Source organism: Pomacea canaliculata, linkage group LG4, assembly GCF_003073045.1.
Source record: "Pomacea canaliculata isolate SZHN2017 linkage group LG4, ASM307304v1, whole genome shotgun sequence".
NCBI classification, from domain to species: domain Eukaryota; kingdom Metazoa; phylum Mollusca; class Gastropoda; order Architaenioglossa; family Ampullariidae; genus Pomacea; species Pomacea canaliculata.
The window spans coordinates 34,209,707-34,230,789 of record NC_037593.1 but is presented as its reverse complement, the minus strand read 5'-3'; the positions used below and the strand labels follow the sequence as shown (position 1 = coordinate 34,230,789).

Here is a 21,083-nt window from a genome sequence, read left to right as displayed (position 1 = left end):
AAAGATTTAATTTGTACAGTATATATAAATATTATTTACTCAATTTGTTTATAGAAAGCAATCAGGGGCCAGTTGTATAGCAACAGATTTCTAATTTTTATCACTATTAGGCGATCGATCATATGTTGCCCATGTCTTGTTTTTTGTTCTTAATCGCTAAGAGCATGCTCCTTAGGAGTATGTGCTATAGAAATTTTGCGTTTATTGTTATTATTAAATCCTTATATTAAAGGGGCAGACATTTGCATCTAAATGACAAACTCGACAAGTTTTACTTTGTATCTTAATGATAGCACAGGTAAAGGCCGAATTTCTTTGGCATCCTGATAACTCTTCCTCTAATCTGTGATGGGAGTACTGTACGTCATGTTGTCAGTGATGGGAGTACTATGAAGGTGTAGGTCCTTATACTCCACACCTCATATGGGGCAAAAGTGTCATTTATACTCTGTGGAATTCACCAAAAAGGAGTCAAATGCATCTTGTCAAGAATACTAATCCAAGCAGACATTCTTCAAACTTCATCTATGAAAGAAAAAAAATGCCACAGATTAAAGGGAGAAGAATCTACTTTATTTTGTTCTATAAATAAAGGTGTCATGAGTGGTACAACAGCATATCACTTATCTTCCAACCAACATAAACTCTAGCAAAATAAACCTCTCACATGCATCCTCTAAAACAAATTTTGAAAGCTTCAATATTGATGCGACAAAATATTCAACAACAAACTAGAACTGCTATGTACCAGACTAACGCAGCAGTAAGACAGCAGCTAAAGGCACCAAGAACACAGACTTTCCTGAAACAAATCTAAACATGCAAAAACAAATTTTAAAAAAATCTCTGAACCCCTTTCCCTAAAAGAATTATGCTCAATGTAAAATGGCAACAGTGAGAACTTTCCACGCTAAGCAGCAGGCTACAACAAAAATAATTAAAATCATCATTGTAAGAGAATTACAGAAACCTCAACATATACATGTATTCACAATTTAGAAATAATCCATCAGATTGAAAAACAAATTTTTTTAATTTACAAAAATCCCCTCTCCCAAATGGCACTTCCTTGCAACCAAACTGTACATGTGTAAGCTGTTTTCAGCCACACTATCTCATCTGCATATTCTGATGAACTTGCTGGGATGTTGTCTTGGCTGCTGACATGGCATTAAACTATCTTGCGCTGATGAACATAAAGACGCTCATGGAAGCACAAATGAAACTTGTGTGAACATTCTGAAGATGACACCTGTACTGTCCTAGCTATCTTGCATACCAAGGGTGTCTGAAAAGAAGCATCAAGGTCACTAAGAAAGGCAGACATTCACAGCAGATAGTAATCAGAACCTCTTGCTAGCAACACCTGGCCAGCATTCATCAGCTGAAGCTTGCTTATAAAGGCAGAAGAGTTGACTACTCCCCATGCTCATCCAGTAAGTAAGGCCAGTTTGCAGAAATGTAGCAAGGCAGAAAAGTACAAAATGTGTAAATAAGTAGAAAAATGTGTAAATAAGGCATTATTCTTTACAACAGATGAAAAAAAATTTACGTTTGTGATATGTAGTTCTTTGCAGTGCTTGACTTGTTTCTTGTTTTGTGCCATACATATATAACATCTTTTATTCCAATGTGAACATTAACATTCTCAGAAATGAGACATTGCATAAGTATTACTTTCTCACATACTGCAGACAAGCATACATGCACATGAGGATGCACACACGATCCAGAAAAAAGATATACATGATATCAGCTAACATTCCACCAGATTGCAATCAACACACACAAAGCCTACACAAAGATAGCCATGTAACAACTAGCATTCCATCAGACTGCAATCAACAGACCTACTGTCCATCACAAGTATGTTTCTCTCATTTACCTGTACAGGCTATCACATGAAGCTGACAAAAACATTTTAAGATGAGATCTTACAATCCACCGATATACACAGCAGAAAAATGAAAAACAGAAGACATACTTTTGAAAGCAATAATTTCTAGCCTCATTATCTATTGCATGAACAAAACTTCCCATTCAGATTCCTGCATAAGTACACGAACATGAATGAGGTGTTACAATGTACACTGTGTCATCTGCAAAGGTTCTTGAGAAACATAAAAACATAAATTTTTTTAAGTAGACTTATGGCCAAGTAGTCTCCTCTTTTATGAATATATAATAGTGCACTAACAACTATCTTGTGGGTTCAAAAGCATTTACTGTGCTGGTACAGATTTTGTCATGTCCGGAAAATGCTTGTCATAGTATAGTACAAAGACTAATCAGTATTATCATCTGCACCAATTACCAAGTCAAATTTTTGTCAAACAAAGGTGACTCAAGTAAGTCAGTTAACAAGTATATGATCACGTACAAAAGTAAAAATAAATGTTGCATCTCATAACAAAGATTCAGGTCATAAATATTTAGATTTGGTCCTTAGCTGCATGTGTGGTAAATAAAAAGTGCAAACCACATACTTGTGCCAGAATGTTGGACCCTGAAATACATCACAAACAAACAAAAAAATTATACCAGTTTTAAATGGTTACATATACCATCACACTTCTCCAAACAAAAATTCTGGAATGAAGAGATTAAGCTCACTCTCCTAGACTCTCGTTTAAAATCCAGAGAAGTAATCTTGTCACACTATCACACTTCAAACTTCATCTGCAAAAGGTTTATGAGAATGACATGTCTTAGACAGGAAAACAGAAAACAATATTTAAATTTTTTTTTAATGAGATGGGGGCAGGGTAATTGGTGTTTTACGCCAACCCAGCGACTATGGCTATATCATGGCAAAGCAGCCAGCCCTGTAAACAGATGCCACATGAAGAGAAAAAACAGTGTGCCCGAGACGAGAGCTGAACCCAAGACAGCCAACCTTTACTCTATTGGTGAAAAGTGCTAACTGATGCACCACTGGACTGCCCTATAGTTTAAAATGACCTAATACATTAAACAACATACAAACTGACAGGGTGCCACACATGTTGGCTGCTAACAGTGACAAGCAACTTGTGTTTTCAATCACTGCAATGTGGGCTGCAAGCTAATAAGACCAGGGATGGTTTAGAAGATAGCTTAGCAGCACTTGATTACACCAGTATTTGTGTAATGTGGAATAGATATGATCATAGCATATGAATGAAGGATAGTTGTTAGATGATAAGTTTGCACTTTACAAATGGCTGCTTATACGATTTAACGTTCGCTCTGGCCTAATTCATGCTAGATGAAGATCCTACAATCTGATGAAAGTGGGAAAGAAGAGCATGTCGGAAGTTCATGTGAGCATCCACTGACACGTTTTCATTGTGAGGTGCACTTTGATTGTGTTAGTTGTTTTTATGACAATAGGATTATTGTCTGCAGGCAAGCATTGCATCATGTGGAGCACAGAATAATCATTTGTATTTTTTTCAATCAGTCTCAATGTATTTATGATAGACTAGTGCCAGTACAGTGTAATCTTAATACACAGACCAGTGCCACACATACTAATAGTACAATGTATTAATGGTACAAGATTGGAAAATAAAAATGCTGCCACACACGTTGACCTTGCATTCGTACTCCATGATATAAGAAGTCTGACAGAAAAGAATGATATCCTACTTCAGCAGGAATGAGTAAAAAGGAAAACAAGCCAGCCCCACTAGCTGGCACTACTGTTGTCTTAATACCTGCCACATGATTGCCAGTCACAGATAGCTTCCCCTTAGCCCACCAGGTGACCAGTGAGTGACAAACAAAAGCAAGAAAGGGAAAAAAAGTAGAGACAATGGCTTTCCATCTCACAGACAAGATGCCTCATATGACAGATACAATGGCAACATCTAACAGGTGAGTGGACCCCACCACTCTTTGTTGTTGGGACAAGTGAGACAGTGCTTCATTTTGTTAGCCTTCAATGCCAAAAGCACAACACCTGCTAAATCCTTTTCTTCACAGCACCATCATATTCAAAGCCTTTGCTCCTGTATGACACCTTCTGCTATCAAACAATACCTACTAACCATTGATGTAACACTATTTTGACAGCAGTTCACTTGGTGATCCACATGCTCCCATCTGTATCCCTATTAAAGAAGACCAGTGTATCTATTTAGTAAAAAAAGAGTATAAAATGACATCATTTTGTAATTGAACACACTTTTGATACTCATGTTCCCCAAAGGAGGCCACTGTTTTCTAATTGCTTTCTTGCTGCTGCTCTTGTGTTGAACTGGAACTTGCTGGACATTTGCCAGCGACTGAGTCACATGTGGACGGGGAGGAGGCAGCATCTTCATACAGCTGGTTTTTGGCACAGTGATAGAAGTCAAGGGCACTGCCCTGTAGCTCCTGCGGCTGGGAGTACCCGTGCTCCAGATGCAGATTCAGGGCCTCACACAGGGGCGTCAGTTTTTCAAAGGTGGGACTGCAACAAAGTTCACTTGTCATCTTTTTTGAACTTTATACTTTGTGCTACACCAACTGGCTGTTTCAGTAGTTATCAGTCCTTCTGCCTGCTTCTCATTAGCTCATTTCAATTATCAAACTGCATGCCCTTATATTTTAATGCCAGGATATTTTCTTTATGAAGGCAGAAGAGAGAAATTGTGTGGGCTTGCTTGTGCCTGCACGGCATGATCCACATACAGTGTTCCCTCGCTACTTCGCGGTTCATCTATCGCGGATTCACTACTTCGCGGTTTTTTTTGAGTGAAGTATCGATCGATATTTTCGTGCTGGGAATTATCGTTCTACAAAATACCATAGATACTTCAACAGGAAAAAAAACGAAAAATGTAGCTATATTTGTATTTCTATTAAAATACCATGGTTATTTTGTAGATAGAAAGAAATAATTGTGTATGAGAAATCCATTGCTATGCGTAAGGGACGAGCCATGATTGTTATCTCCCATCTCGCAGCCAGTTCGCATCAGTTTTTTTGGTTTCTTTGAGTACAGTTATAATTTTTTTTACACTAATTTGTTATTGTACTGTATTAATACCATGATTACTATATTACTTTACACTAACATGATATTGTTTTACATGTATATATTATTATTGCATGTATGTCCCTATTTCACGGAAATTCGTTTATCGCGGCTGATCATAGCACCTATCCCCCGCGATAAACGAGGGAACACTGTACATTAAAAAGTTGTTACATCAGTTCAGAACCATACTTGTTGACAAATGAACACTGTATATACAGTTCATTTCATCTTGTGATAAAAAGTACAGCTATCCTGGCAATCTTCGAACTGTGCCCTCCCCTTACCGTTTGTCAGCTTCCAGCTGTGAGCACTGCACAGCCAACATAAGGAAGGGCTCAGGACACCCCTGACAGAACTTCTTGTGGAAAAGGTCAAAGTTCACACCAAAGTCCAAGCAGCGTGGCAGGTAGTCTGGGTCAGCAGATATGCGAGCTATCATCTGCAACAGCCAGTCAGAGAAAAAAACTGAAGCATAAGAGAATATACAGAAACTAACGCAGCACAAAATCTTCCCTTTGTTAAAGGTGTGGTCAATCAGAATTTAATTTGCTCACCTCACAAATAATGATGCCATATGAAAAAACATCAACTTTTTCATCATAGACAGCACCATTCAGCATTTCTGGTGCCATCCAGTATGGATTCCCAACAACAGTGTGACGCTTTTTACGCTGGGATCGCTTTTTCCCAGAACGACTATTTTTTTCTTTTCTGTCTTCCATACGCAGAATCTCCTGGTGGCGAGGCAAGATCTTGGCCAATCCAAAGTCTGCCACAACAACTGTCTGGTCCTGTAACCCAGGCGATGGTGTTATACAATATATAAGAGAGAGAACAGAACAAATTAACTATGTGCAGCATTTACAAAGTGAGCTGTTGAAGCATTTTCTGTGTCTTGCAGGAAGATGGCATCTAATTTCCATCATGCCATGGATGCAGTGTCTGCTGCTGTTGCAGCCATGGAGGCAGCATCTACTGCTGCTACAGTCAGTGATGCAGTATTTATAGTTGTTAAGACAGTCTATGTTTTCAAATTTTTAGAATGTAGGTCCCCTGTAGAAGCTCACCTTTCGTAAGAAGCAGTTGCGAGAATTAAGATCCCGATGAACAATATTCATAGAGTGGAGATAACTCTGCAGAAAAACAGAAAAGAATAGCAGGTGAAAAAATAATGTTTATTTATATAACACCTTTCATGACCACTGAAAGCAGGCTTATAGCAATTTACAATAATTTACCAAGGTGCATGGGCACACACACACACACAACAGACATCAAGAACACTTTATAAAACTCACTATCATTTCTCCCTCTCACACCACATACAAACAGGCACAAAAAGTGTTATAGCCACTGCACCTTTAACCACCTATAAACCAATGTACCCTCAAATGTGTTGGTATCAGAATGTATAATTCTTCATACCAAAATAAAGGATGTCGTAACAGAATTTTCAATGCCAGAATGTCATAAATCCTAACAAAACCTTATGAGTAGAATGTGGCTCTTTTTTTTTTCTGCATTCTAAAGGACATGTCTATTAGACTTCTAGTTTTGCTGTAGTATAAAAGAATGTAGTTTATAATAAATTGTGAATTGAACAGACAAAAAGTAATGACACACTGAGCAAGGTTGACAGCAGCAAGAACAAGATAAAAATATCTAGACCATTCATTGTTCTATTTTTGTATATTATGTATATATTTGTACATATATATGCTGAGTGTACATGTGTAACAGTCAGCTGATGTTATGGTGTGTCAAGTGTACTTGTGTAACACTGTCAGTTGATGTTAGAGTGTACCTGTGTGTAAGGCAGTGTGGACAGGTTGAAAAGTGCAATGTACAATGTGGCTGGAAATTTACTGCCTGCACAAGCTCAACCCCTGATGTATTGTATGTAGCATGACACACTTGTATTGTGCACCAGTGCCACAGCTCCTCCTACACCAAAAGATATTTTATGTCTTGTGCACCAACGCAACACAGGCTGCCATTAAATATAAAGCAACAGATTTTACACAAATTTATCTTAAAAAATCTAACATGCCAGAGTGGATAGCTGTCAAAATATACACAGAATGATTAAAACAAATTCAATGAGCACATGTAGCACTTACCTGTAACTTATCCTGTGGATTAATAAAGTTAGATCAAAATTTCATGAAATAACCATCACTTTACCAGAAGTTTTGCTAATAGTTGGCAGCTTCTATGAGTGGTAATCAAAAAAGCTTATGAGAGTTCCTACCATGCCACTAGCAATATCCTTGGCAAACTTGGACCGCATCACCCATGACAGCTCAATGGAATGATTCAGCAGTGTTTCTGATAGCGTTCCACCTTCAACATACTCTGCAAAATACATCAAGCTGTGTCAAATATCCACACACACGTAAACTATTACTGTTGTTGTTATTAGCATTTCTACTGCAGTGACAGTTAAAAATGATATTGAAAACAAGTCAGCTTACAATCACAACAATGGTAAGACTGGAATACACCACCTTCTCTAGATATAAGAGTTGATGAACACAATGTGTTCAGGTCTTCCCTTGAAAGGGTGTAAGTGAGAAAGAGTATGGTGATAACTTGCGCTAGCCTACCTGTCACCATGTTGAGTTTCTTGTCACGGTACAACACTCCTAGAAACTTCAGCACACATGGGTGGTCTAGTTTGCGCAGCACTGACACCTGTTGGAGAAACAGGTTTTACATACAACAGAATGTATTAAGTAAGAAATGAAATAATGCACAGTACTCAACAACATGCCTCACAGCAAGGATTGTGTAAAAGCAATCACGAAGACCTTAGCTGTACTGACGATAGGATGGGGGAATGGGGAGACAGGAGAGGGTTAGATTAGTGTTTTATGCCAAGCCAGCAACTAATGCTATATCAGGGCCAAAGCAGCCAGCACTGTAAACAGCTGTAATCATGCCAACATGACAGCAAACATAAACTCAAACTTCAGCAATGTGCCCTGAACACCTAAACAGAGCAGAGATGTCAGTGATATCACAGCAGCCACTAGTGCTAGTGACAAATTTGTAAACTCCCCTACCTCATGCAGAAATTTTTTCTGGGCCTCCTCATCAAACTTAAACAGTTCCTTGATCACCATAACTTCACCCTTCTCTCTGTGAGTCACCTGCACATAACAGTCATAACAACTATCATCTAAACATACTTTAGTTCACATGACTCAGCCACCTATAATATAGTTCACAAAAATACAGTTGCCATTTTTGCATTGACAATAATATTATGCAATGACAAAATAAAACACAAAGATGTACACACTTTGATTGCTTGACCAAAAAAGCCCTGACCAAGAACCTCGCCAGGTATAAGATCTGAAGCTCGGAAGACACGATGGTCCAGTGAAGGAGTGTGGAAGGAGGCTGACCGCCCAAGATCAAAGCTCTTTTGCCGTGATGGTGGGACTGGGGATGGAGATTTGCTGCGGCGCCGTGAGGGGCTGTGCCTGTATAAGGATGGTGAACATTCGAGAGGTAAAGCCATTAAGAAGGGCTGTATCAGGATGGTGAACATTTAGTGAACTAATACCCATGATGGCTTCTTTCTGAATGAGGACAGACACCACACAGCAAATAGCTGACACATAACAGGTCCCTCTTGAACACAGGACACAAGGGGTGCTGTCAGTACTAATGTGGTTAATCATGCAAAACACCAAGTCATACAGATCACAGGTTTCATAGTCACAAATTATATACGAGTATCAAGACATCAAAAAGTAAGCTTTTATAAATCCTCCCAGTGTTCTTTCTGGACTTCTGTATGACCTTCATATCCATTGTTTACTTGTAAACTATAAGACTGTAGGACACTCAAAATTCAACCTGAATAATGGCACCGTTTGACATCCAGCACTTAGTTGAAAGTTTAAGACTCCATGAACTATTTTTAACACTCATCCATATTCTATACCTATCTAGATACCAACAGATATATTAGCTAAAGTTTTGAGACTAAATCTTTGCAACACTCACCCCCGCGCATTTAATGAGCTTTTGGGACGAAGCTTGACAGGTGTGTCATTGATGATGATGGACTGTTCTTTCTCACTGGTGGAGGGTGGGGTGGTAGGGGAGGAAACAGACACAGGACTGTCACATGAAGATACTGAAGTGGACGGTACTGGGGAAAAGTCACAAGATGAATTGATGTTTATATTTGCTTCAATGTTTACCCTTAATGGCGACACGTCTCGCTCCACTGTGATATGCACCGGGTCTTTGCAGTTAAGCAAAGCATAAACCTGTCAAAAGGAACACCAAGTATTAAAAATCTTAAACTTTTAGTTTAAATAATTCGTTCTTACATTATGAATTGGATTTTCTAAGATTAAAAATTTAGCCATGAGCTCATTTGACCTTAATATATTTGTGCATGGACAAAACAAATAGAAATCTCAAGACTCATATTAACACAAGGCAAAGACCCAATACTAGCAGGAAAAGGACAGCCCTCCAGTCAGTGACAGGAACTCAAGGACCCAAGTTCCATGAAAAGCCAGTCCAATGCTCATTTAAAAATATCACATCAGCACACCAGATCATAGGTACAAATCATATTTTGTATTTCCAACATGCATTTTAAAGGATGATGCATCTCACAGTTAAAAACACTACATTATATCCCACAAAATAGTGCTAGCTACACACTGCTCACCTCTTGAACACTTTTGTCTTGTACTGTAGACCCATTTACTTCCAGAATCCTATCTCCGATTTCAAGAGAATCCAGTTCTGGACTTCGTTCTACTCTGTATGCAAGGACAAGAAAAATGTACTTGCAAGCATTCAAGGAATTCAATTGTGCACTCACATTTAAAAATATTTGAGTTTTACTACTCTCTTATTAAATTTCAGTTTGTGTATTGTACAATGCAAGGTGTTTTGTTCGCGTCCAAGTAGATGTCATTTAATGACAAATGGTCATGTTCACTAAAGCCTTGATTCATCTCATCCAGCAATTCATTTGTTTGTCCCCCTCCTGTCAGGCAAGCATTTCACAGCACTGCTAATCAGACTTTCTTGTTATCCGCAAAGCATCTTTGCAGAAGCAATTTTGTCTATCTCTTGGCTTTATTTACTTCTCTGCCAGTATTAAGGATAGGCAATGTGTGTGTGTATACGAATCATGCTGTGACACCACAACACATAATCATGTGCTTTATAACTGGAGTGTGAAATAAAAGTCTACAACCATAAAAATTTACTTTTTTTTTTGTTACATGCATTGACAAGTCTCTATATCATCATAAAGCCCATGAGAAGTGCATGAATAAAACATAAGCATAAGTTAACAACTCACTCTGAAATGGCAATGAAGGGTTTTCCATCTTTATCATTCCAAGTAAAACTTTGGCGCAGTCCAGAAACCGGTGGAGGTGTTTTCTGAGTTGTAACACAGACACGCTGGTTTCCATCAGGAGTAGGTGGAATCTCTACCAGTTGAATGCAGTGGGTTTTCCGCCTGTTTGGTGTGGCTGTGAGAAGTGGGCGAGTCACTTCTTTGTAGCACTTGCCACTGCAAAAACAACACAAAGTACGACTAAGATGAGGAAGTGTACATATGACAACAATTTCTTTGCAACAAAAATTACCACAGGGAAATTCATTCTATAGCCTATTCTCACTCAACTCCTCTGTTCAGTGACTTTATGGCATGGAATAATCAGGAAATCTGACTGAAAGAACAGAGCTAAAGGTAGAGATGTGTGCTCTGCGTGTTTTACAAGTTAACAGCACATAGCTAAGGGTAGAGATCTGTGTATCCTATGTGCTTTACACGACAAAGCTAGAGATGTATGTATTCTCTATGTGCTCTGCCAATCTCATAGGACTCAGGTCTATGTACAGTAGGGTGTAGCGTATTCCAATGAATTGTAACAGATCAACAGGCACATCTGGGGTTTTGTACAACCATCTATGCCGAGTTCAAAATGTAAAGCAAATAAAACCTGCAATGAGCAGAATCTCCCCAAAATGCAAAAATCATGTTTTTTAACTAAATGTTTTCTTTTTTTGTCAAAAGTTTTATTTTTATTAATAATTGCAAGAAAAGATCAGTTTCTGATCATATTTTCACTGTCAGAAAATAATTATAAACAGTACAGGCACTAGATTTTCATTTCTAGTCACGGTAAACGAAAATCTTGCTTAGTCTGAAATGACGGCATAAAGTCTCTTGATTTGATGACAGCTCGAATGTAACCATCTTGAATGTAACCATAGACTGATTCATATTTGAAATCAGGATAGTGAATTGTACAAAATCTCAAATGTGCATCAAAATTGCTGATATCACTACACCCTAATCTACAGTCTTAGCCTTTGAGATTGAGAAAGCTTGCTGAGAGAATTTACTCTGCTGTGTGGTCCTGCTAGAAGCTGCAAGTGATAAGCAAGTGGTCACCACAACAAAATTGAACTCTCTATGGCTATGCTTTTAGCGTTATATCAAGCAAGTGCTTTACAAATTCTCTTCCTGCTGTATCAGGGGACATAAATGCACAGCTTTGACTACAATGGATGGGATTTATTTCTCTTTAACAAATACTCACCAGAAAAGGCGTGATCTCTCCACCAGTGCATAAGTGTCACCATCTCCAATGTAAGTCAGACATTTCTGACACTGAAAGCACTCTGGGTGGAATCTGTGTTCTCCTGCAACCTGTGCACAAAGCCAGGTGCTAAGGCATAAAACACACACAGCTACATGTATCCTGCCATTAAACACACACGTGCAGGGACACAATGTACATACACACATACAGTCTCACACACAAACTAATCACTCAAAAATAAACGAAGAACAAGAGGGAAACAAACTAGGGTCTCACCATCACTGGTCCAGTGATCAAATGGCAGCATCTATTACAGGTGGTGCCAAATTTGGTCCAGTAGTCATGGCGACAATAAAGCTTGCCATCTTTCTCAAAGTACCATTTGTATAGACAACACTGGCAGATGGAGCACCTGTTACAAAAGAAAAGTCCTGACCTCCATTTATTACAAAAATGCTACTTTCTTTACAGCAATAATAAAAAAATCCAAGTTAGCAATCAAAACAGCAAATCTGTACAAAAATAATTATTCACATGATGACAAACCTTGGCCAGCAAATTACAGTAAAACAGTAAAATCCATAAGATTAACCAGAGTATCCAGTGGCTCAACACCAAATGTCTTGGATGAAAAAAAGAGCAAGTTTATTGGCTGTACAACACACATGGGAAAACAACCTTCGCTGACCTGTGACCTGATGCAAGGTCAGGCACTTGTGGAAGCCACCCTCTGTGAAGTAGGTTCTAGCCCTTGTACCTTTAACAGATCGGGTCAGCTGTCTTTACATCTTGATACTCTTTACTGCTAAGGTAACAAGACAGCTGTCCTCCCATCCCCATCATGAACAGTAACAGATGCACTGCTACAAGTAGCCTTATATCAACCTTAACACCTTCAACCACACTATCACCTGGCCTCAATGTTAGGCTTGCACTCTTATACTTGATTGTGATGTCTACATTACTTGGCCTCTTTCTCCTTTGGTCTCTTGTGAAGTGCACCGTGCTCGCCTTCATGTGGGGAAAAGCGCTATACAAATCCTATTATTTTTGTCACATACAAGTTAACTTTAGAACTGTCATAATAAAATTTCATCAGTGATAATGACGTCCCAAAAGCAGACTGATTAAATGTTTCATATCACCACTCATCACAAATAACAACAGTCTCAGTGTAGCTAATCACAACATAAAGAATCCACATAAAAGCATCAAATACTTTTCAACAATCAAGACTCTCCAGCGTGTGTGTGTGAACACACATTCTCATCCAGCTTCCACACATCCGACAAAACAAACTCATGAAGGTTTTTCACTTTACAAAGTTGTGTTTCATTTATTTAAAAAAAATTAAGCACAGGAAAATTCTACAAAGAAAGATGTTAGCAATTTTTTTCTTTTACACATATAACAATAACACTGTCATTTTTTAAAAATAAACTTCCACTGCGCTGCAAAATATTGTTGATCAATCGGTTTCTAGTAAACATTCACACATTCTCTGCTAGCAATACAGTGCCAACGGTTTCCAGTTATAACAACCATGGCATGAAGTTTGACCCCCACTCCACCAAAAGCAGAGATTGTTCATATGCCACTGAACAGTAAAAATTAAGGTCTCACCAGATCATGGTCAAGTTGAGTCTAGCGATCTTGTCTGAGACTGCTTCTCTTCTTGACTGCTCAGGATCGTGTCTTATCTTCCCCGAGTGCCACTGACGCAAAAGATGAACGTCCCACGCTGCTGCCCCACAGGAAGCCAGTGTCGGCTAGTCGTCCTAACCCCAACCTCTAATCGCCTTCTCTCCCACTGCTCTGGTCACTTCCCAGGGAAATGCCGCCTGCTATATTCAGATGTATATTACCACCCAATTTCTCATCATTCTCTCAACGAACGCTCAATGTGCGATGTGGGTGACGACGGCCGTAACTTCCCGAAATATTTTTCTGAAAATTCCACCGTGCCGGCGAAGAATGAAAGCATTGTTGGGGCCACGTTTCTCGAGCCCGGCGAGCTGTTAACCATTCATTTGTCGGCACAAGGCGCGGTGAGAAAGACATCCTCACACCAAAGGGCGGGAGAGGGAGGCTAGTGGCCACTGTCCGCACCCTATGGTCTCTGCAGTGAACGGGCGACCCGAAAACAGGTTCAAGGACAGTCAGCACCGTTGTCTGTCGGCGACATCCTCATCCCACGGATGTATATAGGATATTGGTTCGTGCTCAACCCTGTGTAGACGCTTCTTAGGGTCCCAACACCGCGCCCTCACCCTCCTCTCTCTCTCCTCCGTTATTAGCAGACGCTACCCTAGGGTCACAAACACCGCATAGTACACGATGTGGCACTAATCTCTGATACAGTCACTGGTTTGTAGACGCAGGTAAACAATACAATGGGGGGAGTACCTATGAAACGAGGATAAGTCTCTGCCCTGGGGCAACAAAGGGAACTCCAGGACAAGCGTCTTGTTTCTGAAGTTTTAAGCGGGGTCCAGACTCCGCAGATGTTGTTATGCCGTAGTTATAAAGCGGTGGCAAAGTGGCCTGAGTAAAGAAACATAAAGTGGTGTCCGCGGGGTCCGAGCATTCCAGCACAGTTACTACGGAAACGAGACGCTTTTCCTTGAGGTTCCCATACTGCCCAGGGGCAAAGGACTTACTCTTTCCTCATTACTACAGCCCCGTGAGAGCAGCCTCTACATTATGTTAAAATGTAAAGATGGGTAAAATGTTGTTTTTAGGAAGGTGGATATATAACTGAGGGAGATATGTACAGTGGCGTGAGTTTATATACTGTGAATACATAAAAACACTTGGGATTCTATTGCACCACTAAACTCAGCCTTATAACAGCATGCAGGAATGTAAATGTAAGGGAAAACTTGTTATGCATAATGCAAAGGCTACATGCTTACAATTGTTTTGTAATAGTGTTTTATCAACCTTTCACGTGCTAATGTACATCTTAACGCTAAACATTGCCAGAAACGTGTTCTACTGCTACTTTTAACTTACTGTAACTAGAGCACCTTCCCATATTTAAATTGCCCACTGGGACAAAAAAAGTTGGTCACTGTCATTGTTTAATGCTAAGATATAGACAATTGTACAGTATGGATCAGAAATATAGGAAGCAGAAAAAGCCATACAGCAGTCTGAAAGAGTACACCTCTATGCCATAAAGAAGTTCCTTGCCATTGATATTAGTATGCCAAATGGCCTTGTATATGAGCTAAACAAACACCCAATCATAATACATTCAAATGTGAACTGCATATGCTAGCGGTTGAGGGTGTTACTTACAGATGGCTAACCGAAGACTAACGCCCAAAAAAGCTTACTTAATTCTAATAAGGTCAGGAGCAAAAGATAACTGGGTCACAAATGTTGAGATGTGCTTACTGGGTTTGTCTGGCAGTACTAAAGTGTGGGAAGAGTGATAGAATTTATTACCTGGTAATGGTTATCATTGTATCCATACACACCTGCAGTTATTGTTAGGAAGGCATTTAAAATTTGTGATAATATTTTGAATTGGCATGACTGACTTGGCAACACATTTTGATACATCTCAGTACCATGTGATAAACATGCCTTATAAACAGATTTCAGTACCACGTGATAAAAAGACATTTCAGTTCCATGTGATAAACATGTGATAAACAGTAGCACACAACTAGCAAACACAACAGCACCTGCCACAACTCCCACTTGATGACACTGTGCCCCCTCTCCCCCCACATGCACTACAAACACTGCACCCACAACATGTCTTAGTGCCACACAGAACATCACACATCACACACACCATTTCAATCAATGTCTCAGCACCATGCAGAACACTACCACAGCATGCCCTGCTGTGGGCCAGGGAGGGTGTTCACTGATGGTCCATGTCATGGCAATGGTTATAAATGACAGCCCACAAGCCTTCATGCTTCCTGACGAGCGATGGCACAAGTCACACAAGTCTTAGTGTTCTTTATGAACTAAACACCCTTAGCTCCCACATCTCCCCCCAACTCTCTGACCAAAATCATAGGCAAGTCACTCATTACTTCTGAGAGAGGGGTGGTTAGGTAAAGAACACCCATCACATACTGACTGTCACAGATACTCAGTCCTGCACAAACAATAAAGCCACTGCAAGCTAGTTTCGTGTCAGGTTTACCACCTTCCCACACCACTTTACATGGAAAGGAGTGATGACTGCCAGATATGTGCCATTGCCCACACAAAAAATCTTAAGCAAAGAGGTTTTTACCAACTGCAGAATGGAGACAGCACAAGTGTGGTAAATACAGAGTAAACATGTAGGACAGATGGCGATATGTGTGTGTGTGAGACTGTGTGTGTGTGCATGCCCCTGTGCACATGTAAAGGAGGCCACTCCCTATGACCACACTAGCATCACTCCACCTAGATACTGGCCTATTCCTCAGGCACAAGGCCTGGAGGGAGCAAGCTATTAACAGCACATTACCAATCGAAAGCTTGTTGGGCAGGACAAGGTGACACATGCATCCTAACATTCACAACCTATCTTCATGTACCTTATACTCTTTCTTAATGCCAGCACAATTTCAGCTTTGAAGGTCATCTCAGGTTTCCATGACAACATGGTCATAAAGCTAGAGAAAAGCACCAATGATAAATCAAAATACCAGCCATTGCTGACTTAGCTGAAATCTATACACTCAAATATCAATGTCCACAAATCATAATTAACTGTCCACATGTGCCTGACCGAAATGCCAACATATGACAGCTAATGAACAACTTACCTACATGCCAATGCACATAAGATTAAACTGAATATACCAATCAATACATACAAGTATGCCAATAGCATACCAATACATACATAATGAATGTGTCAATGCATGCATGATCAAACAGTTAACATGTCATAAATGAACAGTAAATGTAATGACTAAACATTCAAGCTTTTAGAGACCCATATGACTATCTGTGCCACCATATTACTGTTCACATACTGGCCATCACATAGCTATTCATAAAGACTACCACTGTTCACATTAGGATCAGCATGATACAGTTCACACAAGTCATTACCTTATAATTCACTTACTGTTTATACAGAGAGATATTTATGCCGCTATTTACTCATGGGACCAATACATTACTGTTCTCACATAGGCTGATCATGTCACTTCAGACCAATGTCATTGTTCACAGCATGGATCATTATATCATTGTTCACACCAAGGACTTTCATGTCACTGTTCACTCTGCACCATCAACATCAGGAAAGTAAAAGAAAATAAACCTCAAACAAGAAGGCAGTGAAATTAGTGGAAGAAAGGAAAGGAAACATCTGTTGAAATTCTGATCCCAAAGACAGCAAGATGATGGGGTAAGCCTGTGGTGATCTGATCCTTATCAGCTTTTTCACCTTTCCCTTCAAAATAGAATCGAGGAAACTATGCCCAACATCACAGACTAGGGCTCCAGAGGAATTCCTGTGCTAGCACACTTCAGTGAAATAATACAGTACTCACAGTTTTCTAATAAATCAAAATGACCGATGAACAGTAACTGAGCTGCTTTATCCACCTTAGCTATCGTTTCAGTATCTTATGCATATTATACTGTCATGCCCACCATTTCATGTTCAAAAAGGAGAGAGGAATGAGTGGGAAGAGGGGAAAATGGCATTTTATGCCGAGCCAGCAGCTAAGGGCTATATCACAACTGTCAACACATGCTGAAAAAAGAAATGTCAATGCCAAAGACGAGACCTGAACACAAACCAGCCAACCCTCACTGTATTGGTGACAGGCCTGTGAGAGGAATGAAGTAGACTGCATTTTTAGTAAGTAGAGCAACCTAGAGCACAACAAGCCTGTCTGACCTACACCGGTATACCAGAAAAATGAGGAAACACTAAGCCACACCCTCTAGTGTTTCCAGTGGAATCAATCAAGAAACACTAAATCACACCTCCCAGTGTTTCCAGAGGAGTCAAGAAACACTAAGCCACATCTACCAGTCTAGTAAAGAAATCCAAATATTGTCATAATACTGTTACAACTGGAAATGTAAAGATGAAGACCTTATTTTCTAAAGATAAACTGGAAGATGGACATCTTATTTTGTAAAGATAGACTAAAAGATGGAAACCTTCTTTTCTGAAGATAAACTAAGGCAAACTATTTGATTTTCAAGGAACAAATACCAACTCAACTCATCCCTAGAAATACTAACAGTGATTCTTATTTGACGAGCTTCAAACTGGTTCTGAGCCTGGGCAACCATCAGTGACGTCACGAACCTCAGCCTCAGGACGACGAGTCTCCTGAAGGCCGGAAATGCCCGTATCTGGTGCATAGATACATAGCCGCAGCAAAGAGGCAGATGTCACCAACCGGCACTTCGCCGAAAGATCCGCTTCGCGACAGTCTTCCTCATACAATTCACAGTTCTGCTTACGACCATTATAGAGAGTTACTGCTGTTAAACTTGTTAACGACAAGTTCAAACAGCTATCACAGGAAGTGTAAATTGACCACTCACACGCTGCTCAAATGCCTCTGCTCACAAAGGCAAACGAAATAAACGTTCCTCAATCAATAAGTCAAGCAAAACAAAATTATTTTCACTTATCTTCAAGTGTTTAACTCTAAACAAAATTCGCACAACTAAGGAAGCACTCACCGAAAGCAGTTAGCGTGCCAATAGGAGTTGAGTGCGTGAACATATGGCTTGTTCCCGATGCACAGGTCGCATCCCCGGCATGCAGGTTCGTCCGCTGCCACAGAAAAGTTCAGAAAATAGGAAAAAATCGAGAATTATTGGACATTCTGAATGAAGTAAACGGGAATCAACTTACGAGGTGTGTCACCGTCCGACATGATTGTTTAGCACCATTTTGAGACCTGAGTCGACCTCCCGCGTCGGAGAGCGCACTGGTAGCGCACGGCAGTAGCTTCCCTTAGATCAGCTCTTTGGGTGCAGCGGTCATCGGTCGGGTCCCTCTAGTCACTGATTCAGTAGCCGAGGTTTACTGCTGCAAAATCAAAATCAAAATCAAACAAATGAATAAAATTACACCCAGCAGTTCAGACACGCCAGGTACTTGATTCATATCTCCCTTTGTCCCTATACTCGTCTTACCTCCATTTTGCTTTCAGCGTTCTCAACACTGACTTACACATTCTGTCTTATGTCCTTCTTTACTACAGAAGTCGGTGGTTCACGCTGCTTGCATTAGTTGGTATTATAAATAATTTCACTATTACCTAAGGATTAAAAAGGTATAGCCTGCGGACACCCAAAAATGAGAAAAAGCTCACCCCTGCTTCTGACAATGACAAAAGACAATGGTCAACTTTATTAATCCCAATAGACACAGAAATGTGCTCAGTTGTTATATATGAAAGTTCATCTGTGTTGTCCAAGGTAGGATTACTGCGGCTCTCTCTCTTGTTTTGGTTTTTTTGTTTGTTTGTTTGTTTGTTTTTTTTTCTGTTTTTTTTTTGTTTTTTTTGTTTTTTTTTTTGTTTTTGTTTTTTTTTTTTGTTTGACAGTCTGGCACAATTAAGGTACGCGATGTAAAAATCCAGCATCGAAGTGAGATCTTGTCCATGTCATCGAGACCAGTACTGACAAGAGCAAAGTCATGGTAATTGGCAACGGCAAAGCAGCCAGAGGAAGCTTTAATTTAAATGATACATCAGTATCGTGGCTTCTATGTACTCCAGTGACGTTGCTGTCAGTAGACAGTATACCAGAGTCGTGGTTACTCGGTATTAAATGATATCGCTGGTCAGAATACCAGTGAAGTGGATGGTCAGTATATTAATGACGTGGCTGGTTAGATGAATTCTTATTGAACATTAGTTTGCATTCTTATCTTCTTGCCTTTTAAGCTGTTACCTGCAATTAAAACTGTTGGCATCTGGCATCTTAAAGACAAAGCTGAGAGAGTTGCAAGACGATACATTATTTTGAGAAACACTTCCATAATTTTATGGTTTTATGGTTCAATATAGAAATAGATGCTGAAGAAACGATAAAGGGTGAGAACAGATCTCTCGCTAACTACATATAACAAAAATAAATGATATATATAATTAATATATATAATGATATAAAAATAAATCAGCAGCTAGAGCCTCCAGGATACAGAGGGTGAGCCGTTAGCTTGTGACCGGCACCGTGTGACAGGCTGGTATGGCCTCACTTATTTGTGATTGTACACAGTTCACTTAATTGCATCTGAGTGAGGGCGCGAGGGCGGGGTCAGTGGAGTGACGATGAGTGACAGGGAGGACATGCGAACTCTCATTGTTTCAGCCCCACGTCCCACATCCGCACTTCACGCTGTACTGTTGCTGTGGCTGCAGTGGTAGCAGACGACTGCACCGTCTGTACTGTCATCGTCAATGTAGCTGACAACTGAGGTTTGTCAACTGATGTTTGTTTCATTTCATTTCTTTCTCTTTCCGCTTGACTGATCATGACAAAGGAGCAAAACGCACTGACCGGGGAGCTGGGGGGAGGGAACTAAAAACTTTAGAGTTAACTGATGCAGTGTCATGTCATTAATTACTGTCATCATGTGAGCAGCCTGTGGCCATTATTTTACAGGATGTTCACATTTTCAGTCAGTCTGAGAAAAAACAGACACTTCTCTACGACCCGTGCCTTTACTTGAAGAGGTTTTCAGTGTATGGCACTCATTTTAAAGTATAGCAGATGACTGAATCTTGAACATAGATTGGGTTTGCAGAAAATGGTGAAAAGTCAGACCATTGTGTAGTAGAGATCGCGAAAAATGATTTTTCTGTGGATTATAGTTATGTCCCCTGGACCTGTAGGAGACGTGGAAACAGTTTACTTCCTCATTTTACACTGCTGACAGGCATGGGAGGACAATGCATAGTGACATGGGGGACAGAACACTACCATTAATGACACTGATACAGCTGTACACAGCTGTCGTGCAGTGCCACTGTATCACACTGCAGCTGTAATTTAAGACTGACAAAAATCATGCAGGGATCGTTATAGTCAGAGGGTGAATGTTGAAATAAAAACTGTATTAATGGAAATTATTGTTTCCTACTGCATACCGTCTCATGTGGGTGAGAAATACTTTATTATGTACAATGGGAAACTGTTGTTTCCTTTTGCATGTCAGCTCCTGTTGGTGAGGTATATGTAAACGAAGGGTATTGTCGTCGTTAAGTCATTTACTTTGTCGCTGACTGTTTGCTCACGTGTAGAACCTGACTAGATCCTCACCTTGTACCTACACCTGACTAGACCATGATTTTATATAGACACCCTAACCCTCATATTGTACAACTTGCATGACTATGCCCTCATCTTTTAAGGCACCTGACTATATCCTCAACTTGTACAGACACCTATCTCCTCATTTTGTAGGGATACCTGACTAAGCCTTCACCTTGTATATACACCTGACTATAATGCAACCTGTATAAACACCG

At 40.0% G+C, this 21,083-nt stretch overlaps 2 protein-coding genes across 5 annotated transcripts in view; one reads left to right on the top strand and one right to left on the bottom strand.

The window, feature by feature from the left end:
• Nucleotides 1-551: 551 nt before the first annotated feature.
• LOC112562045 (LIM domain kinase 2-like) lies at nt 552-18,539 on the bottom strand. 4 transcript variants are annotated; one of them, XM_025235017.1, is made up of 16 exons: nt 18,458-18,475; nt 18,283-18,376; nt 12,293-12,361; nt 11,881-12,016; nt 11,602-11,711; nt 10,350-10,565; nt 9,705-9,798; nt 9,023-9,291; nt 8,310-8,493; nt 8,071-8,157; nt 7,612-7,699; nt 7,257-7,360; nt 6,073-6,138; nt 5,560-5,796; nt 5,290-5,444; nt 552-4,435 (listed from the first exon to the last, which is right to left on the bottom strand). In XM_025235017.1, exons 4-16 carry the CDS (start codon nt 11,881-11,883, stop codon nt 4,207-4,209), a joined length of 1,842 nt encoding a protein of 613 aa, XP_025090802.1. In that variant the 5' UTR covers nt 11,884-12,016; nt 12,293-12,361; nt 18,283-18,376; nt 18,458-18,475; the 3' UTR covers nt 552-4,206. The 4 variants fall into 4 exon arrangements, with proteins under 4 accessions (XP_025090802.1, XP_025090800.1, XP_025090803.1 ...); XM_025235015.1 differs by lacking the exon at nt 12,293-12,361 and having other exon boundaries at nt 18,458-18,539; XM_025235018.1 differs by lacking the exons at nt 18,283-18,376; nt 18,458-18,475 and adding an exon at nt 13,228-17,750.
• Nucleotides 18,540-19,922: 1,383 nt separating this feature from the next.
• LOC112561129 (serine/arginine repetitive matrix protein 2-like) overlaps nt 19,923-21,083 on the top strand; it is a 41,130-nt gene continuing 39,969 nt past the window's right edge. Inside the window, exon 1 of the mRNA XM_025233393.1 lies at nt 19,923-20,030. The gene's annotated coding sequence lies outside the window, so the exon portion shown is untranslated. The remainder of the gene's footprint in view (nt 20,031-21,083) is intronic.